General features: G+C 41.4%; 1 protein-coding gene across 2 annotated transcripts in view; it reads right to left on the minus strand.

Moving 5' to 3' along the window:
* The window catches only part of hmmr (hyaluronan-mediated motility receptor (RHAMM)), a 44,681-nt gene that overhangs the window by 9,054 nt on the left and 20,257 nt on the right, over positions 1–15,370 (minus strand). For both annotated transcript variants that reach the window (XM_067995939.1, XM_067995940.1), the window contains 11 exons: positions 13,331–13,442; positions 12,785–12,850; positions 12,030–12,103; positions 11,430–11,516; positions 9,851–9,951; positions 9,165–9,251; positions 5,202–5,380; positions 3,965–4,101; positions 1,876–2,090; positions 1,344–1,460; positions 831–989 (listed from right to left, as the gene is read on the minus strand). In XM_067995939.1, the coding sequence (XP_067852040.1) occupies positions 831–989; positions 1,344–1,460; positions 1,876–2,090; positions 3,965–4,101; positions 5,202–5,380; positions 9,165–9,251; positions 9,851–9,951; positions 11,430–11,516; positions 12,030–12,103; positions 12,785–12,850; positions 13,331–13,442 (1,334 nt within the window). The remainder of the gene's footprint in view (positions 1–830; positions 990–1,343; positions 1,461–1,875; positions 2,091–3,964; positions 4,102–5,201; positions 5,381–9,164; positions 9,252–9,850; positions 9,952–11,429; positions 11,517–12,029; positions 12,104–12,784; positions 12,851–13,330; positions 13,443–15,370) is intronic.

The raw sequence follows: 15,370 nt of genomic DNA on the forward strand, positions 1-15,370 counted from the left end.
CGGCAACTATTATTGACCAGAGTGGTAAACAATTAGTGTATATAAACCCCAGCACATTGCAAACTTGTTCAGAATAGACTTGGGAAGGAGACCATACAGTGAAGCCATTGTTCTTTTCTGCCCCCCCCACTCCCCTCACCAGAATGCAGTAATGATGCCCTCTCTATTTGGCAGTGCTGTTAAAGCCTTGAGACAATTTGTTGTTGAGCTTGATTATAGGGTGCCTGAAACCATAAAGACTCCACTAGAGTCAACAATGTAAATGCTGAAAGATACTGTACTGCCCTTTACCAAAGAGCAGGATGACCAAGATTAGAAGGGGCAGTTCCTTAATCCTGCACTACCAGCTGGAGCTGTGCTGATAGGGAGCATGGCCAGAGAATTAGGGCTACAGTATAGGCCATCTCAGACCTGCCTTCCCGAGGATATATAATTACCCTAGGGTACGTTGTCAATATTCTGGCACAGTCACATACGGTACCCAATTGTTGATGTTTGAGAAACCATTTTGTTTTTCTGAAGAAAAGGTGCAGGAAAAGAGGGAGGAGGAGCTGGTGGGGAAATAGAGGTGACATTGCTGGATCAAGAGGCCCCCCCCCCCCCCCCAACAGTAAGCAACATAAATGTCCCAAAATGCAATATTGCTCAGATAATATCCACACATGTTGTATTACCAGAAAGTTACATTAGGTCCAATTGGGATTTATAAACACTGGTTGGTATCAATGGGCCTACTGTACAAATGAGGAATACAAGATCCCTGTTAAAACCCTAGCCTTTTTCCAGAGGGAAATTAAATATTTTCTATACAATGTAAATTAACTTTATACCTTGCATATTCTTCCTTTGCTTTCTCTTTAGAAATCTGGCTGTCTGCTAGCTGCTGCTGCTGCTCCTTGGTTTGATGCTGGAACTGTGCAACTTCTTTCCCCAATGCGGTGTTGCTCTTCTGGAGACATCCCAGCTCTTCAGTTACAGACAGCTTGTAGCTAAATAAATGTTACAGAAGTTAGCATTCTTCAATGGGAAAATCCATTTCAGTCTCAAACTGAAGCTTTAGAATAGACTATGCAAATTAGCTGCACAGTAAGTATTCACAATAAGCTATATTCCACATCCTAAGAGTACTTTTTAAACACCTTAAAAAACCCTCAAGGGGAACTTTGACACGGAGATGAAAGGGTTTTGAATGAAGATGATTCCGATGAGACTGCCTAACTAGCATATTTTTGTGCAAGAAACCAAAAGTCACATTCAAGCCCTGCACCGCAACACAAGTCACAGAGCAACCTTGAGCACATTTAGTCGATTATGTACTCATTCTGTTTACGTAACAGTCGTACCTTTCAAATTCTGCCTCAATATCTCCTAGCTTTCTCAGTGATTTACTCTGCTCCTCGCGTAGCTGACTGACAACTTCGCTGTGAATCTCATTGATCTTCTCCAGTTCAGCATTTTTCCTATTTAGAGGGAAAAAGGAAGACTAGACATTTGGTTCTGAATACCAACGTTTAAGGCAATAGAATTAACCGGATATTGCAGGGGGCAAGTCTTTCCTGCAGTCAAACTGTAACCAGGGGAAACCAGAGTAGATTAGACACTAATTATTAAAATTAGGGCTTTTAGCCATTACATAAAATTGTGTCCACTGCAGGGAATTTAACTTTTAAATCACAAAAGCTACCGTAGCATTATGACAACCATATTGTACAACTTCCTAATGCCAATAGTCAGTGGAAACATTTGATCTGCATTATTTTTGATAGAAGTAATGAAACTCAAGCCATTCATTCCATAACAGGCAACTCCGAAAAGGTAATAGTCCTAACATTTCCCTTTATTCAGCAGGGAATGAGGCCACGCGAGTAGACTGACCCATCCAGTTCCCCCCGCAGCTCAGCAAGCGCTCTCGTTCTCAGTTGGTTCTCCTTCTCCAGCTGTTTTGCCAACTCCTCAGCCTCCACCTCCTTCAGCTGTAACTGTTCCAGCTCATCCAGTGCTCCCTCCAGCTCCTCCTCCAACAGAAGCTTCTCCTTAGTCATTTCCTTTTGGATGGTATCAAGCTGCTGACACAAGGAATCAGACAGTTCCTGCAGAAGGACAAGATCAGTTTTCAAATACAAAAGTAAATCAGAGCAAGAAACATGAACACTCGAGATATTCATAATTAGCTACTTTAATTGAAACAGCTCACCTCAGTTTTGAGCAGTTCCTTAATGCTGTATGTACTATCCCAATCTAGAAGCTTTAAGTTATGTGTTTGTAGCCAAAGCCTATCATGTATAAATTTCATACCTGGAAGTATTATGTAATTAACTACTTTCTTATAAGCCACCAGTTCAAAAATTCATGTTAGCTACAGCTATGCCTTGCCACCCAGTTGCAGTAATCACCTAAAGCTACTAACCTTTGAGAGATCAGTACTGTTAAACACCCTGCACTACAAACCAAGCATCCTACCCCATCTTAATGGTAATTCTTCATACTATTCTGCTGAAAGAGGCAGCCATATTGCTTTACGCTGTGGATTCACATCCAGTAGAATCTAGGTTGGGACTGTCCAACCTGCCAAAAGTCACTGCTAGCACATGGAGACGACAAATCAGAGTCTGCGCTGGATTATTTTTTTTTTGGGCAGGCTTTATTCACAATGAAACAAGCTGTGAAAAATCTGATGGAAAAAAAATTAAGTTCAGCAAGAACTTCATTTATATAGCGCTTTTCACGACCTCAGGATGTCCCAAAGCATTTTACAACCAATGAAGTACTTTTGAAGTGCATTCACTGTTGTAATGGAGGAAATGTGGCAGCCATTTTGCACAAAAGATCCCAAAACATCAATGTGATAATGGGCAGATAATCTGTTTTTTCTAAAAATAAAAAAAGTGATTGTTGAGGGATAAATATTGGCCAGGACACTGGGGAGAACACCCCCTTCGAATAGTGCTATGGGATCTTTTACGTCCACCCGAGGGGGCGGACAGGGCCTCAGTTTAATGTCTCATCCGAAAGACAACATCTGACAGTGCAGCACTCCCTTGGTAGTGCACTGGAGTGTCAGCCTAGATTACAGACTCAAGTCTCTGGAGTGGGGCTTGAACCCACAACCTTTTGACTCGGAGGGGGGAGGGTGAGAGTGTTACCACTGAGCCACGTATGACAATTCAAATTAATGCGCCATGGTAAACCATGTCTAAGATGTTAAACTACACAGTTGGGCAGTTACATAGCATGTGTTTTTCCGCTGCACAACATTTAAAGAATGGTAGATTATAAAGAGAGTGTGTCGAAGTTAAAAACAAAAACAGCAAAGATCCTATCACTTGGCAACTGAAGGCAGTGATAAAGTGTTTACTGGTTGAAAGTCACATTTGTAACCTTTGAAGTTGAAAAATGTAGGGCAGGACTCAAAAACATGTCATACCCTCAAACATATTGCACAGCAGCCATCAAACCCCCCCACCCCCCGAAAACAACCAGCTTTTATTCAGCTGCCCTTCAAACCATTATTCATTTTACAGTCACAGGAAACCCCAGAGCAAAACACATTAATAGTAACTGTTCAGTTATGAGAATTATACATCACCATCTTCAGGTATGGTATGCCCATTAAACTGTGTACATCCTATAGGAGGATCAGCAATTGCACTGATCACCGTTACTATGGAGATATTTTCCCCAATAATGGATTGAGAATCAATGCCATGCAATGAACAGAGCCCTTTGCTCTCACTTGAGTGGCACCAGTCTGTCACCACTATGTACAAAGTAATAGCGGGACAAATATAAAACTAAAATAAGCACACAGTGCAGAGGTGAAAGTTATTACAGTTGCAGGGTTACAGTATGAATGTCATATCATGAACTTCTATGATTCATTAAACTAAGGTATATTAAAAAGAAAGTGCACAGGCTGCTATACAGTTCTTGCAACTAGTAACTGCCCATTTTCCATAACTTCTACCTTCTCCTGTTTCATGGAGGACAGTTCATCTTGCTTCTGCTGAAGATCTTCTTCCATTTGATCCAGCTTTTCCTTCATTACAGCCAGCTCTATAGTTAAACTTTGCTCCTTCCCATTACATTCTGCCTCCACTCTTTCTACAGAAAAAAAAAAGTTAATTCAGTAAAAATGCCACCACCGTGCCCTTTAGTGGCAGAAAGTGGAGCTCCCTGAAGTAAAGTGGAGCTCACATTATGTATTCATTTTTATTGTTGAACACTAATGGATGTTCCACTTATTCAAATGTCAGTTTAGACTGACTTACTGCAACAACTAGCAAATCATTTTTTTTTAATAAAGTAATTCTCTCCCCTCCTCTGAAGGCACTGGCTCTCAATTGGGTTTCTTTAAGACCTCAGCAGCTCTCCAGGCACTATTCAAGTGCTAGCCCAGACACTGATCTTTGACTGACATCCTGGAAGTTTTATTTTGGAGTAAAGCAGCTTATGACCACTTTCACAATAATCACTTCCAGCTCAGTGAGGAAAGAATTACACAGAATGCACAGCACAAACAGGCCATTTGGCCCTTCTGGTCTATGCTGGTGTTTAAGCTCCACTCGAGCCTCCACGCTCCCTCCCTACTTCATCTCAACGTATCAGCATATCCTTCTACTCCTTTCTCCCTCATGTGTTCATCTAGCTTCCCTTTAAATACATCTATGCTATTCACCTCAACCACTCCTTGTGGTAGCGAGTTCCACAAGTGGGGAGTGCACTATACTGGCAACACATTTGGATTTAACCCAACTAAAGGGTGAATCTCTAAGCATTGATAAGCAACAGTGTGCAATCCCCAAGACACCAAGCAACCAATAGAAAGCTGTTCAGCAACAGAAACAAATGTCTGTTCATGTACAACATACCCGTAAGTTTCTATGCTGTCCAAGTCTTACAATTTTCCATAAAATGTTCCAAAGACAGATAAAATGCCATTTCAGTGGATCTGAGTTATAAATCACTAGCCCCAGTCATTAGTTAAGAGCTCAATTCCCAGCAGCATCTGCCTACAGTCAGACTTTTCAAAAGGGGAAAATTTCCATGGTAATTTTAACCTGCAACACATTTGACGGAATAGCAACATGATTACTATAAACTCGGCGAATCATTCACGGAGAAAGTGATGAGAGCAGGGTGACTATGAAGACAGATAATACCCCAATACATGACGGACGTTAGTCATTCTTTAAGAACAGTACCTCTTTCCTGTTCGAGATGCAGATATTTCTCATTAACTTCGTTTATCTGTTCATAATGAATCTCCTCTTTCTCTTTTAGACAGTTTCTGAGATTTATTATTTCTTTTTCCTTCTGAACAAGCTGCTCCTCTGACCGAAAGATCTCCTCTTTAGATCTTTCAAGCTGCATCTTTATCTGGCTGAATAAGAAAAGCTCATTTTAATACAGCAATAGTTTTTACAAGCACTTGCACTGCATCCAAATCTAAATTCCAATATTCTATCTCATTCCATAACCAAATTGCTGAATACTCAAACAGATCTATAAAAGTATAATGTTTTCAAATTTACATGGTGTGGCATGTAGGCAGGGCAATTAGAACATGTGTTACTTCTGATTTCCATCAAGTGAGATTCACTTATGAATGAAGTTGCTAAACTCTCCAGCTGCCGTTGTTTTAGACACGGCATTTTCACACTGATGGGACAATTTTGTGTTCAAGATTTTTGGCCGAGAATATGGGGCTTTTAAAAGGCACAAGGACCAGAGAAGTTCCTGGTCTGTGTGCCAGAGCTTGCTGATCTCAGCCACAATGGTGGGAGGACCATTGCCACTGACACTTCCTTTCTTCTCAGTTTGGAGGGGGAAAGGGAACAGAGGGAGAAAGAAAGAGAACAAGGGAACAGAGGGAGAGCAAGCACACAAGGATGAAAAATATAGAATCCAGCAGAGGGCCATAAGAACATAAGAGCAGGAGTTGGCCATCTGGCCCCTCGAGCCTGCCCCACCATTCAATCAGATCATGGCTTATCTTCTACCTCAGCCATTTTCCTGCACTAACCGCATATCCCTTGATGCCTTTAAATATCTAGAAATCTATCGATCTCTGTTTTGAACATACTCAATGACTGAGCCTCCACAGCCCTCTGAGGTAGAGAATTCCAAAGATTCACCACGCTCCGAGTGAAGAAATTTCTCTTCATCTCAGTCCTAAATGGCCTACCCTTTATTCTGAGACTGTGACCACTGGTTCTAGATTCCCCAGCCAGGGGAAACATCCTCTTTGCATCTACCCTGTTGACCCTTGTAAGACTTGTGTATGTTTCAATGAGATCACCTCTCATTCTTCTAAACTCTAGAGAATACAGGCTTAGTCTACTCAATCTTTCCTCATACGACAATGCCGCCATCCCAGGAATCAGTCTGGTGAACCTTCGTCACACGCCCTCTATGGCAAGTATATCTTTTCTTAGGTAAGGAGATCAAAATTGTACACAATACTCCAGATCGCTATCCAGCAACTCCCGTTGAAAGTACAGACGTTGACAATGCTTCAGAACACAACTGGGTCATGCTGATGCCCAGTGAAATTCACATCTGAAGAATGGCCACTTGGGCAACATACAAGATGGTGACTGGCATCAATGGTCCAAACCCCAGCATACATTTGGGGGAGGAGAAAGAAAATTAAGAAAAAAGATATAAATACAAAAGAAATATCCTCTAAAACTGGAAAATTAATTCATCTCACCACAATTGTTTTTAAAAATTCGTTCATGGGATGTGGGCATCGCTGGCAAGGCCAGCATTTATTGCCCATCCCTAATTGCCCTCAAGAAGATGGTGGTGAGCCATCTTCTTGAACCGCTGCAGTCCGTGTGGTGAAGGTTCTCTCAGTGCTGTTAGGTAGGGAGTTCCAGGATTTTGACCCAGCGATGAAGGAACAGCGATATATTTCCAAGTCGGGATGGTGTGTGACTTGGAGGGGGAACGTGCCTGTTGCCCTTGTCCTTGTCCTTTTGGTGGTAGAGGTCATGGGTTTGGGAGGTGCTGTCGAAGAAGCCTTGGAGAGTTGCTGCAGTGCATCCTGTGGATGGTACACACTGCAGCCACTGTGCACCGGTGGTGAAGGGAGTGAATGTTTAGGTGGTGGATGGGGTGCCATCAAATGGGTTGCTTTGTCCTGGATAGTGTCAAGCTTCTTAAGTGTTGTTGGGGCTGCACTCATCCAGGCAAGTGGAGAGTATTCCATCACACTCCTGACTTGTGCCTTGTAGATGGTGGAAAGGGTTTGGGGAGTCACTCACCACAGAATACCCAGCCTCTGACCTGCTCTTGTAGCCACAGTATTTATATGGCTGGTCCAGTTAAGTTTCTGGTCACTGGTGACCCCCAGGATGATGATGGTGGGGGAATTTGGCGATGATAATGCGATTGAATGTCACAGGGAGGTGGTTAGACTCTCTCTTGTTGGAGATGGTTATTGCCTGGCACAAATGTTACTTGCCACTTATCAGCCCAAACCTGCATGTTGTCCAGGTCTTGCTGCACGTGGGCACGGACTGCTTCATTATCTGAGGGGTTGCAAATGGAACGGAACACTCCAATCATCAGTGAACATCCCCATTTCTGACCTTCTGATGGAGGGAAGGTCATTGATGAAGCAGCTGAAGATGGTTGGGCCAAGGACACTGCCCTGAGGAACTCCTACAACAATATCCTGGGGCTGAGATGATTGGCCTCCAACAACCACTACCATCTTCCTTTGTGCCAGGTATGACTCCAGCCACTAGAGAGAGTTTGCCCCCTGATTTCCATTGACTTCAATTTTACTAGGGCTCCTTGATGCCACACTCGGTCAAATGCTGCCTTGATGTCAAAGGCAGTCACTTTTGTCCATGTTTGGACCAAGGTTGTAATGAGGTCTGGAGCCGAGTGATCCTGGTAGAACCCAAACTAAGCTTCAGTGAGCAGGTTATTGGTGAGTAAGTGCCGCTTGATAGCACTGTCGACGACACCTTCCATCACTTTGCTCATGATTGAGAGTAGACTGATGGGGTGGTAATTGGCCGGATTGGATTTGTCCTGCTTTTTGTGGAGGACATATTGGCCTTGGAGGGAGTGCAGCGTAGGTTTACTAGAATGATATCCGGACTTCAAGGGTTAAGTTACAAGGAGAGATTACACAAACTGGGGTTGTATTCTCCAGAGTTTAGAAGGTTAAGGGGTGATCTGATCGAAGTTTATATGATATTAAGGGGAACAGATAGGGTGGATAGAGAGAAACTATTTCCGCTGGTTGGGGATTTTAGGAGTGGGAGCACAGTCTAAAAATTAGAGCCAGACCTTTCAGGAGCGAGATTAGAAAACATTTCTACACACAAAGGGTTGTAGAAGTTTGGAACTCTCTTCTGCAAACAGCAATTGATACTAGCTCAATTGCTAAATTTAAATCGGAGATAGATAGCTTTTTGGCAACCAAAGGTATTAAGGGATATGGGCCGAAGGCAGGTATATGGAGTTAGATCACAGATCAGCCATGATCTTACCAAATGGTGGAGCAGGCACGAGGGGCTGAATGGCCTACTCCTGTTCCTATGTCCCCTATGTTCCTACTACCTTAAACATGAAGAATTATTTTGGGTGAATAAAGGTACATGGGAGCCAAACGCAGGCAGCCCTCAATCCCAGCCCAAGCTTAGAATGATCGGTAAATCTAGTCATCGGGATCTCAGTAATTTTGAGTTTTGGCAGAGGTGTAAACATTTTCTCAGCAAGTGTAGAAACAGTCTTCCTTATCCCATAAAAGGGTAGAAGTTCACAGTGCAGAAGGGAGGCCATTTGGCCCATCGTTTTCTACCAACCCATTGCTAAAGCAATCCAATACTAACCCCACAATCCTGCTCCCTCCACATTTAAAGGTTAGAACCAACCAGGTAGACAGCAAGAAATGTGCAACATTCTTGAACTATGTCAACGTGGAAAATCATGTCAGATAAAATATACACAACCTTATCACTTCTCTGCATTCATCAAAACCACCATTCTACAGTAAACTAAAAAGGTAACTCAAATTTGTTCATGAATTTATTTTCTTTGCCATTAATTTCAATTCCCAGGTTTAAGTGATTTGAAAGTCACACCATCTGATTTACACAGGAGATAGAGATTTCTCAGATATGCATCAGTAGCCTGAAAAGTACCCGAGTTCTTCCAAATAGCGGGAGAGTTTCATTTCCGTTTCAACTTTATCTTCCTCCAATTTCACTTTCTCCTGTTCTATTACAGCCCTAAACAAAGTTAAAAAGATACAATCAGTAATGCTTTATGGGTCTATGCTGGTATGCCACCATCCTTTAACAGTTACAGCTATAATTTATACTTATGTAAGATTTCTAATTAAACTAGATGATGTGGAATTCTAATTTTTCAAGATACTTTGTTCAAGTCTTGCAGTAAGCATAGTCACTCCCTCCATTGACTGCAAGGAACTTGCATTTATATCGTGCCTTTCAAGTCCTGAGGACATCTCAAAGCACTTGAATTATTTCAAAGTGTAGCCACTGTTGTTAACAACTAGGACTTTTACATAATGTAAGTTTGCTATGAATACAATGTGAAAATATATCAGGACATTGATAAACACTATTAAAATTCTCTTGTGGTTAGTAAAGGCCTATAGTTCAGCTAAGTTAGCACAGACTGGTGACTGAACTGGATCATCCCTTTCTGTACTGCTCAGTACTACATATTGAGCCGTCAAGAAATCATACTAAAACACACAAACTGTACAAAACTATTAAGAGTAGAACTATGATTGCTGCTATGGGGATCAGGTAGCTTCTACAACAAACTGAATAGTTTCGTTTTTTTTATATAAACTACATACAGTTTTCCCTGAAGCTCAGCAACTTCTTCAGTTGATTGTTTCAGACGACTCTGCACCGCTAGCAAATTCTTTTCAACCTCTTGTTGCTTGATTGTTGAGAGCTTAAATAGAATTACGCCCAAGTGTCAGATAATATGTCACATGAAAACATACAAAGCAAAAAAATACATTTGACTGCTCATGCTAACTAAGGTAAAGGCCTGCATTTTCCAATTGGGTCTCATCTCCAGTGGAACAGGCCTTTTGTGTGCCCGATATCCCCCCTGCCCTCAGCTTCTGTTTGATCAGTAAATGGAGATCATAAAACAGTATCTGTTCAGGAATTGCCAACAGCTGCATTCTCATGCTGTCATCCATCTCCTGATTTTGAAGGCTCAAAAGCACCACAAAGGCCCCAGCACATCTACTGAAACTGGCCAAAGCAAAGGATGCACAATAAGCTTGGCCGATGGACCGAATGCCTCCAGGCAGTCCAGCTGATAACTGAACTCTAACAGCTACAGATAAGCAAATAATGGTTTGCATGGACAGCATCATCCATGGAATTTGCAAAGCTACACAAAATTTTCCAGTTGTGTGTGTTTGGGGAAAATAAACGTGGCCAAGAATGGGGCCCAATTACCCTGCTACTCCAAGGAGTCACTCGGCTGTTGACAACTTCTCAAAGAACAGCCAAGTTAGTGGATCTGATGTGCCTATGTTTTGGCAAGTACACAGTCTTCTAACCAAGGTTGCCTCATTCACTGAGCTGCCTCTCCATCTGCCTTAACACACAAGCCAGTAAGAGACTTAATTCCAGTTCATTGAGTACAAACACCCTGTTGACCAGCATTTGAGTCAGTTTGATCCCATTACAAATGTCCCCATGCCTTTTGATAAGCAGATTTAGATCAATAATGAGGGGTAAATTGTATTTAAAAAGTCTTGCATATTTATATATAGTTTTTTCAAAAGCATCTTACATGCAATGAATAACTTTAAAAAGTGCAGTGATTTGAATGGCAAACATGGCAGCCAATTTGGACATAAAAACCCCACAGAGCAACTGGATCAATAACAGAGTTCTCTGTTTATAATAGTGTTAGCTGAGGGAGGAATATTGGCCAGTACACCAGGAAAACTCTTCTACAAATAGTGCAATGACATTTTAACAGTTATCAGGACCACAGCAGCAGGCAGGCAAGGCCTCAACTTAATAGCTCATCCAAAAGGATGAGACTTCTGGCAATGCAGCACTACTTCAGTACTGCATTGGAGTATCATAGAATATGTGCTCAAGATTTGGAGTTGGACTTGAACCCACAACCTTCAGAATCCAAAGCCAGAGTGCTCTCATTCGAGAGAAATTTGTAGTGATGAACGTGTGGGTAGATTCCATATGTAACCAGCTCGCTTAAGCTGGAGCTGTAGCAAGAACATCCTTAGTTATCATTGAAACTTGTAATTATGTTTCTTCAGCCTGAGTTTAATAAGTGAAACAATGGAACACATTTTGCCCATTTCCCCAGCTACAGTACCCTGATGAGTTACATTGTCAGTCTGTTGAACAACATAATCAGCCATAGTTGCCAAATCTCACCGTACACTTTTTTTCTATGTCGATGGAGAGCTGCTCCAATTTGTTCTCGTATACATTCACTTTGGAGCTCAACTGTATATAGAGATCCTATAAATTTAAGGAAAGAATGTCATTCCACACAAATTCCTGCCCTTTTTCAATAGTTGTTGACTCATTGAAATTGTATGGAAAAGTAACTACAGGTAAATACACAATGGACATCCTTTACAGAATTTCAAAAACAAATTCAGGGCTCCCTTGTTGGCTCAACGAATGTATCAAATGAGCATCTGAAACACACAAACTAGGCAGGTCCTGGATTCAATCCCTGGTCTATGCAGAGTAATGGCACTATTTACCTCTGCACTCCTGGGCTAAACAGCCAGGAGTTCACATACCAGATTGCTACCCAGTGACCCCTGCAGGAAACGTGTGAGGACAAAGTGCAGATAGGACCAGGCTTGACTGTAATGCCCACAGGGCTGAATAATCTTCCAACAAGGTCAAGGCTGACATATGAACAAAGGCCACATAGACCATCTGGTCCAAACCGTCAGGATGTAAGGGGAGAAAATTGGAAAGAACAAACAAGTCTTGACAGTTTTTTTTTGCAACAATTACCTGAATTTGTTCATTGGCATTATCCAAATAATCTTGCAGCACTTTATTTTCTTCACGCAACTCTTCTGTTAGAGCTGGTTAAAAAAAAACATCTCTTTAATGTAATCTTTATGGGAACCATCAATAGTGATGTTTATCCATTTATAACCCAATTTCTGAATGGAGTTAAGAGGATTACTCTTTCCTTGACAAACATCATGCTCAAGAAGGTGGTTCTTTTGAGGCCTCAAACGAAAAAAAAATTGTACCAATATGCCCAGTTAGAAATGAAACTTACCTTTGGGCGGAAGGGGGAAAAGAGAGAGAGAGAAGCAGGGCGGAAATGTAACATCAGCATGTGTACACAAATTTTAACCCCTAGTGAGAACTTGAATGCGTGTGTACTCAAGTCATTTTAAAAATAAATAACTTGTGTTCAAATATCATGTGAAATTGCTTCAAGCATTGGTTTAAAATTATGTGAAAGTGGTCAAGTTGACAAATTTCTGTCTGTCCAAACTCTTGACCAAATCATTACCCTTTGGTGTGTTCAAAGTTCCACTTTTTAGTACTTGGCTCTATTAGCATGTTGTTCTGTTGATATTGATTCTATATCAAAATATTTTCGGAAAATTCTAGTTTTGTGTGACTACATGTATACTTTTCATAGAATTAAAATAAACAGTTTTCCCTACTGAACATTCAAGGCAAAGTAAAAATGACTCAAAACAGTGCGCAAGACCGCTGGAGTAACAGTCAAGTGTCTAGAGTATTACCATGAAATTTGTCCATTTCTTTTTCCAGGTCCTCATTATGGGCTTTAGTTTCCTGATGAATCTCTTCTGTTGGGAGAATAAACAAAGTGTGCAGATTGTCATAATCGCAGGCAGACATGAACCATGCATAGTTCGCTTCAGCTAGGATAGTCTCCAGTCACTGCCAGAAACTGGCATGTTATTACTGTAAACATGTGAGGCTTCTCTTACCCACTCAGTGGATTGCAGACAAAAAGCTTTGCGGATGCATCGACTCTGCCCCAAGCAAACTGTTCGAACAGGTTCGGAGAGGCAATTTATGCTAACTCTTCCAAATCAGTTCTCATTTTCACTTTCTAACGTCAGTTTGAGGCCAGTGACATTCTCACAACACAATGCTACAAAGCTGCCTGCGATAAGGAGAAACAGTCTGGAGCCCTAACTTGCATTTACACTGCAAGAAAAGACTATTAGGCCTAACTAGTCTATCCCTTTTTGTAATCTTAAAAAAGGAATAAAACTACAAAATGAAACAAACCATTTCAATTTATATGATTGAAAAGTTACCCAGTGATCCATTTCTTTCTTGCAATGCAGCTACTGTAGCTTTGGAGGCTTCCAGGTCAGCTTGTAGAAGTTTCACTTGACCTTCCAAACTAATCTGAAGGTAGCTGATCTCCTGCAATACAGGGATTTAAACATGAATAAAGCTGATGGATTAATATTACATTACAATATATTACTTCACAGGAGCCACATCACACATTGAAATGGGAGGGGTATAGCATGCAAAAGGTGCGCTGGAGTTGTGTGATGTTCATACAACACATGAGGAGGGAGCAAGAAATCTGACATACTACAACACCACTCAATGTGCCCCAATTTCAAATCACTTTATTGGCCAATTCAGAAAGATGAAAGTATGTGCATTCTTGCCCAGCGCGATGAGTTTACATTTTTATAAAGCCATGACTTCTGGTTTACTTTCTAGATATTAAAATCACGCAAATGTAGTAAAGAAGCAAACAAGAGGACGATCTAGAACACACCACTCCAGAAAAAAAAGGGAGCTTGCAGAGTCAACTGAATCAAACCATTCAATTCTTATTCAAATGGTCTGTGTGTCTACTGGATCTTTTATGGAATGGAAAAAATGTCGCAACAGTTTGAAACTAAGTGCAGACATGTTAGAACGTGTGTATTTCTAACCAATTTCAAGATCTATTGGAAAAACCTAAATGTACATACTCGTCTACACTTTTGGCAGCTGAAAGTGTAGAATTACTCGAGTGACTGCAGTGGAGGGCACTGTAGCTCCCTTTGGAGGGGAGAGGGGACCAAGTTCTGCTCCTTGAATCAGTTATTAGAGACAGTGACTGAGCACTTGGACAAACATGAACTGATCAGAGAGAGCCAACTTAGATTTGTAAAGGGTAAGTCATGTTTAACTAACCTAATTGAATTTTTGAGGCGGTCACCAACATGGTAGATAAGGGAGTGATGTACATGTTAATTAAATGGATTTCTAGAAGACATTGGAGAAGGTTCCACACAAGAGACTGAACAGAAAGGGTGTGGAATTGGAGGCAACTTTTTGACATTGGTGGGGGAATTGGTTAGGAGGCAACAGACAGAGCAGGATAATGGGTATGTACTCCACTTGGAAGGATGTGACTAGTAGTGTCTCCCAGGGATCAGTATTGGAGCCTCAGCTTTTCACTATGTAAATAGGATTTGGCAGAGTCAACATGGATTTATGTGGATATAGTCAGGCTAAGAGAATGGGCAAGAACATGGCAGATGAAACAATGTGGAAAAATGTGAATGTATCCACTTTGATAGGAAAAACAGAAATGCAGAGTATTTTTTAAATGGTGAGAGATTAAGAAATGTTGATGTTCAAAGGGTCCTGGGTGTCCTTGTAATGAGTCACTGAAAGCTAACATGCAGGTGCAGCAAGCAATTAGGAAGGCAGATGGTATGTTGGCCTTTATTATAAGAGAATTTGAGTACAGGAGCAAAGATGTCTTACTGTAATTATACAGGGCCTTGTTGAGACTGCACCTGGAGTATTGTGCACAATTTTGGTCTCCTTACCTAAGAAAGGATATACTTGCCATAGAGTGCAACAAAGGTTCACCAGAATCATTCCTGGGATGGCAGGATTGTTGTATGGAGGAGAGATTGAGTAGAGTAGGCCTGTATTCTCCAGAGTTTAGAAGAATGAGAGGTGATCTCATTGAAACATACAAAATTCTTACAGGGCTCGACAGGGTAGATGCAGGGAGGATGTTTCCCCTGGCTGGAGAGTCTAGAACCAGGGGTCAGCCATTTAGGACTGAGATGAGGAGAAATTTCTTCACTCAGAGGGTGGTGAATCTTTGGAATTCTCTACCTCAGAGGGCTGTGGAGGCTCTGTTTGGAATGCACTTAAATGACTAGAAATCTATTGATCTCAGATACTAAAAGGCATATGGGGATAGTGCAGGAAAATGGTGTTGAGGTAGAAGATCAGCCGTTATCTTGTTGAATGGTGGAGCAGGCTCAAGGGGCTAGATGGCTTATTTCTTATATTTTTAAGTGACTTAGATAAAAGACCAGAGAGCT

Source organism: Heptranchias perlo, chromosome 14 (assembly GCF_035084215.1).
Source record: "Heptranchias perlo isolate sHepPer1 chromosome 14, sHepPer1.hap1, whole genome shotgun sequence".
Lineage (NCBI taxonomy): Eukaryota > Metazoa > Chordata > Chondrichthyes > Hexanchiformes > Hexanchidae > Heptranchias > Heptranchias perlo.